At 42.6% G+C, this 6,780-nt stretch overlaps 1 protein-coding gene across 1 annotated transcript in view; it reads right to left on the bottom strand.

The window, feature by feature from the left end:
• LOC122396787 overlaps positions 1-1,349 on the bottom strand; it is a 78,166-nt gene extending 76,817 nt beyond the window's left edge. The window contains exon 1 of the mRNA XM_043395460.1: positions 1,115-1,349. Within this exon, the coding sequence (XP_043251395.1) occupies positions 1,115-1,349 (235 nt within the window). The remainder of the gene's footprint in view (positions 1-1,114) is intronic.
• Between the last annotated feature and the right edge of the window lie 5,431 nt (positions 1,350-6,780).

Consider the following 6,780-nt stretch of genomic DNA (forward strand, 5'->3'; position numbering starts at 1 on the left):
AATAATGAATCACCGTACCGATCTAATTGAAGAAACATCAGTACTCGTGTTTGAATAAGAGTATCATTCGTTCGAACGTGATACATGTTTATTCATGAGTTAACGTTCATTGAGATAACCGACTAAACGTACAATTCTTGCATAACCAAGCGTAGGAGCAGCAGTGCCAAATTCCCTCCGATGTCGTCGAAATAATACGTGCAATTCGTTGTAATTTTTCGAGTGTATTAGAACGTCCTGGGGTATTAAACTTGTCGAAATTACTTTTACAAGTTTTATTTCGGTCCAATTCTCCGTTCCAGAATGGTTCCAATTAATAAAAAAGTAATCCCTGCGAAATTTTAATTTGATTGGATAACGGGAAAACGTATCCCAAAGCCTTTGAACCTTTGAAAACCTACAAACCTGTAAAACTTCAATGACTTTGGGACACGTTTTCCCGTGATCAGATCGAGTTAAAATTTTACAGAGATTACTCTTTTATGAATTGGAACCGCGCTGAATGAAGGGAGGTGATAAAATAGATATTTCGCGATCAATAAATAATGAATGCAGAATGAGACGAAATGTGTGAAAAATTGTAAAGAGAATTCCTATGTCTTCTTTGCTTTGTTTCCGTATAGTTGGTCGAATTGTTTAGAGCGAGTATACTTTTTGAAGTTGTAACTTCATATTCGTATAAATACATTTTTATTCGACACGATGAAATCCAACGACATGTGTGAAATACCCCATAGACTTAAAAGACGGTGTCTATTTTAAGAGAGTTGAGTCACACAAACGTAAGAGAAACGAATCCCTGAACGACATTCGATCGGTTTGGTATCGTTTACGAACGATGTGCAAACATTCTGATAAATTACTAATAAACTTATCTTTTATCTAAAAATCGTAGTAGATAACAAAAATTACGCGTCGAATATTTTCAACTACTTCGCGATCCTACGCTATCACTTTGGGCAGCTCTCTTGTAAACATAGAACCGAGAACTTTCAAAACAGTACGCCTCGTACGAAAACATTTTATTCCACATTTTTGACTAGCTATTTCGCGAAAAATCGTTTCCCTTTCGGTTGTGGGACGTATTTAAGACTCATGAAATAATCAAACTCACCCAGGAAAACGTCGACCGGCTGCAGATCGTGATTGGTCCGTGGCTGCACCACTACCCCGCGTAGACGTCCGTGTTTCACTCTTACTTCTCTGGTGACGCGTTCCAGGGACTCGTGTAACCTCGAGTGGTAGCCATATTGGGTCCTGGACTCGTAGAGGTCGCGATGCTCCGTGAGGATCTGGGTGCAGGCCAGCAGCACGAGACCCACCAGCTCCAATCGTAGCATCCTCGACATTTGTTTTGGTCGCTCGACGGCCGGAAAATACGGCAACGAACTGTCGCTGGAACACCTTGAGGCTCGACTGGCCACGACGGAATCAGGCGCGTCCGAAACCAGTCGACGGGCGAGGTAAAAATAATTTTTCAACGTTTCTGCTTCTTCCGTTCCTCCGCCGGATGCGAGGGGAAACTCTTCCCCACCGACCTCTGCTGTCCTGTTATCGTACGGAGGACTCGAGCTTTCACGGACGGCGCTATTTCGACGGTTGTCCAAGAGGCGCACGATCTTCCCCGAGCCGTGCCAAGATCGTTCCAAGTTAGTTTTGGCACCACGTGCTCGCGAGTCTCACATTTTCGACGATCGTTTCCTGGTCGCCTACGGAACGACAGCGATCGATGCACAGGCGCGTTTCGCGATGATACATCGTCACGATTCTTTGTTATTGTCCACGGTATCGATCCAGTCTTTTATTGTCTACTGAATAGCGAACGAACTCTCACCCATCAACTGTGCGTTACCGAATATACAATTGAATACACGACTGAATATTAAAATACGATCTTGGAATCTCACACTGTTCTATTTATTTGTGGACTGAAGAAACAATTGACAACACATTAGTCTCTGATTAATCATGTGATCAACTCTTCGGGAATCAATTCAATTTGTTCCTTTCGTATTTATGCTCTCTTTACGAGATACTGTCTAAAAATAGTTTATACAACAGTCATCTTCGGTCGACTGTTGGGAACCTTATCTTCCACTCTCAGCCACTGTTCGTTATTATTTCGAGCAACTGCTCGCGCGGGTCTATAATCGTCTTCTGAAAAAGCAATTGGAGACACGTAACACGAACGTGGAGAATGTTCGCGGTAGTGCATACGTTCGACGATCAAATGAAACCGAGTGCTCGCTGTCGGTCTCTTCAGTTTCGCGCGCGGCTACTTTCCCGTTTCGACCGCGAATGTTTTAAATATAGTTGACAGGCTTCAAAACCGCGGCGGTTTCGGTTTCGCGCTACGTTGACCGGGCTGATGGCGATTAAAAGGCGGAGGGGACCCTGTTCGCTGTCCCCCACCAGGGATATTCTTGGTCCGAACAAGGGTGAACGCACGTACGCGAAGAGGGAGGGAGACAGAACGGTGCGTGCACTCTATTTTCGACCCAAATAGAACGGTCCTCCTGTTGGTAAACTTTCGCGCACGTTCGCGACCAGGCCGTGCAGTTCCTCCTCCGTGGAAGATTTCCACGCCGGGATTTATGACGTTTTTATGGCCTATGGACGTTTAACCCGCCGACTTTACGCTCGAATAACGGGGCTAGAATTGAGTGGGGGCTGATACTAACGAGGGTTGAAATATTATCTATACTTTTGAACAAGGAAAAGTTACTTTTAGATTTGTAATTTTGGAACCGTTACATCCTCGCGATGGGTTTCGAAAAGAGCAATGATTAAAAAAGTTTCAGTGTTCGGAATTAAATGTTTTGGTAGTTTCAGTAAATCTGTATGATTTATTGAATAAAAATTACTTGTCTATTGATCGAGAAATCGAGGATAGAATTGATACTTCTCGCAGATAGTATTCAGTAAAAAACATTCTGAATATAAGGAAAATCGCAAAAGAATGAAACGATAAATTTCGTTTCGATCGATTTATACGCGACAGGGGGCGATTAATCATTTTTCGAAATGTAGAACTCTCAGCTCTCTGTTTGAATAATTCGGCAAATCAATTAAAAGAAATAAATCACGGTCGACTTTAAAAGCGTAGCGTCAAGCTTGCACGAACCGAAGCTGAAAAGTTTCAATTTACTCCATTCACGCCTCTTACAAAGCAGCCATCAAAAGAGCTTCCGTTTCACCGTGAAAATCATTCAACGAAATTTACGAAACACCCTTGCAACGCGCGTAAAACGACAAACCGGATTACGCGGCACGAAATAAAACCGGGGCCGCTTTAATGCGCGCTTAAAAGCGGTCAATAGCGTTAAATTATGAATACACGTAATTTTCATCGTGACTAATTGTCGCCCGGGAATAAACCGCCCTTTTCTATCGTCGTGGGTTGCCCGCGTGAAAGGGAAAAACGGAAAGAAATACACGGAAACCACAGCAAGACGAGATATTCCAGCTACGTGACACGTTTATCGATATTCTTAACACGATCTGCATCCAGAGGAACCGCGTTACGTAGACCGAAGGGCGTACAAACTCTCTGCGAGCGATGGTAAATTCAGTCGCCAGAACATCGAGAATTCGCGCAAAAGTTTTTGCCCCTGGGTGATGGAAGAGGAGGCAACGCCATTAACCGTGGTTCGCGGTTTATCGAAAATTCCAGAAATCTTCCGTGACGAACTACGTGATCTCCCGCTTTCAAGCTGCATAATAGTCAGGACCAGGAGACCCACAAGTGCGGATAAACGCCGCTGAACCAAAGTTCAGTCCCCCCAGAAATGTAGAAAGCGCTTTCAGACGTCGCACATTGGGGTATTTACCGCGAAAAGCCGGACGAAACTCTTTCAATATTCACTCAGCCTTTAAATCGCCGTAACGTTGCTAAAATGTTATCCAAATTCTCGAATTTTTTTCCTCGAAAGTGGGTAGGATTTCGAGGGTTTGTCTATTCACCAAAAATTACTGTACTTGATCCCCGCAACTAAAAATAATTTTTTCAGAATGATTTGAAATCTTTTAATTTAATTTTTTAATAAAATTTTCGTCTTATTTTGGCCTCTAGAATCTCCTATTGAAATTTATTCCAGGGGTGGCCGAACACCCTATATATTGGTAAATTTATTCTCATTACTAAATATAAAATGAATAAAGTGAAAGTTTCCAATTAAAAATAATTCTGCTTAATAAATATATCTAATTTTTCATGCGTATTATTTTTCGTAATCAACAAAAAAGACTATCGTGTACGTATCTGTTAGTAAGCAGTATGCAGTAAATTATATGCGAGCAACTATAAATAATTTATATTAAACAATTTCACGTAGCATGTTTACATCGCGAAAGGAATCTTCGACAAAACGGAAGTAAGTTTGTAACAAATGACGATAATGCGATTAATGTATTGTCTGTAATTATTGCAAATCCAGAGACCAGTATCAGTATTCGACAAATGGCTAGAGATAACGGAATCAGTTCCAAATCAGTCCATCGAACGTTACAAGTACACCAATATCATTCATACCAGATATCGCTGCATGGGCAGCTGCTAGAAAGCTATGTTCAAAATTGCATACGTTTTTTTACTTCGTTGGAACAGCAAATTAATCGCGACGATTCGTTCCTGACCGCGACTTTATCAACGCTGGCCACGTTAAATATCCCAAAATGATATTTAAAATTGAGGTTGCGGTATAAAAAACAACATTATAGTCGCATCGGAGACAAATCGAATTTTGAATGAATGCTAATATCAAATATGAGTTCATACTGTTTTTTCTTTGCAAAAGGATTGTACTTAGGCATGGACAGAGGCGAGTAAACGCTGCTTTCGTTGAGGATATTGAACTTTCAGCTGCCCTTGCGAGATTCGAGGGACGCGGATATTCTTGGATCACGTTCTGTTTCCTCGATCTTTCGATATTTCTTAAAGAACTAGACAGAGCAGGAACTGTTCCACCATTTACGAATATATCGAACCATTGTATTCTAAATAGGTTACGGCGCCGAGATCGCGAAGAAAATAAGATATTTTAAGCTCAACTTAAGCTAGCTTAACCTCAAATATTACCTCGAGTTTCGGTAACGCGTATAAACCGATCGCGACGAAACACGGACAACGACGTATCTCGAGCAATTCAAAACATGTATACACCAATTCGTCCTTCGCCAACGGGCACGAATAGACTGACGAAATAATACGGTCCCTTTTTTCCTCGAACTCTCAGGTATTGAGAACCGATATCCGGATTACCGTGTCGCGTTCGCGGACTGAGTTTCGCCTCGATGGATCTCGCGTGTAGACTGAGTCCGCAAGTACTAAAATTAAATCGAGAACCTTTCGAGAAAGAGGCGCCGCCGGGCGGCCGCGTTACAAGCTAAAACTTTTATTTTTGGAGAAACATATCGTGAACGCTCACCAAGTTTTGATGCACGTGCTGGCAGGCCCCGATCCGCTGGGAAACGCGTGTGTTGCCCTGGTGCACGTGCGAATGCCGAAGTTCACGTTTCAAAACGTCCAGGCTGCGACAGCTCGAAGACAGAAGACCAGCCTTGGTAAGTTTCCGATGAAAATGCACTGACCTCGACAGTTCAATGTCGACGCGTTTGAATCGCGTCACTTTCGGAACAATGTTCTCGCAACGACTCGGATTACTTTTTGGCATCCTCGGCCGGGTTTCGTAAAAGACGTATGTTAACACTAACTGGCAGCAACGCGCAGTATTTAACGTTAGAATATTAGTTTATTGAACACGTTAAGATGAACTGTGAGAACAATAGCTGGAAAGACAACCGTATATTATTAATAAAGTGACGTGATTTTCCGACAACGTGGTTAAGAACAATCTAACCCATAATTGAATTATAGTGCAGATATCGGTTCATGGAGTGCGCCTGTGTCCAATATCGGTGAGTACCAGCAATAACATTTACTTATTATTACATTATTAACGTGTAGACTTTGAAACTCTGAAACTCGGGAACTCGAAAGTACTTTGACTCTGGAATCTCGAGGTCAAAAGTCGTCCCAACTCTGACGATTCGAAGTCAAGGAAACTTTCCTCCGGCAGATTACGAAGTAGTTTTACGTACGATGAACGTTTCGTTACGTCTTCCCTGAGTACTAAGCTTTTTCCTACCGATCGAGTACAATTTAATTACGCTTAATCTGAGCAAATCCGTCGTACCTCCTCCTTTCGGGTCCCAACGCCACGGCAAAGTTAAACATTTTATCTTGAATGGTAAATGGTGCAAGCGTTTGCATTAACTGAAACACTGATTACCAGTAATTCTGTTTACAGAGATCAAAAATAGAACACTCGAGAGAAACAAAATTCGTAATGGTATTCCTCGTTTGGTAAAAACGTGTTTTATTAACACCCCGCGTTTAATCAGTTTGGAAACGCCTGTCGGGGCAAACAGTGTTCGTTAAGGCAAAGGTAAAAGTCGGTCCGTGTTCGTTTTGGCGTTGGTACGCTCGATAAAAATCGTATCGCGTTCCGCGCGGGCACGGGAGAGGAGATTAGAAAAGTTTTGTCGCGAATTAGTTTGCAACGTCCACACAGTCACGGGGCACTGTTCGTTGCACGAAACGACGTGTTAAAGCAACGATAAGAAGGCTTTGAGAGGTCCTCGAGGCACGAGGCGTTCCACCGATGAGTGGCTCCTCTTCAGGAACATCTCATTTACGTTAATGAACTTACTTGATGCGGGAGTGGCGCAGGGACCGTTGGAACTGCGCGGCCCTTCCACCAAAACAAAAGTTTGGATAAA

This window comes from Colletes gigas, unplaced genomic scaffold (genome assembly GCF_013123115.1).
Source record: "Colletes gigas isolate AHSC1104 unplaced genomic scaffold, ASM1312311v1 Colletes_gigas_Sc00008, whole genome shotgun sequence".
Classification (NCBI taxonomy): Eukaryota; Metazoa; Arthropoda; class Insecta; order Hymenoptera; family Colletidae; genus Colletes; species Colletes gigas.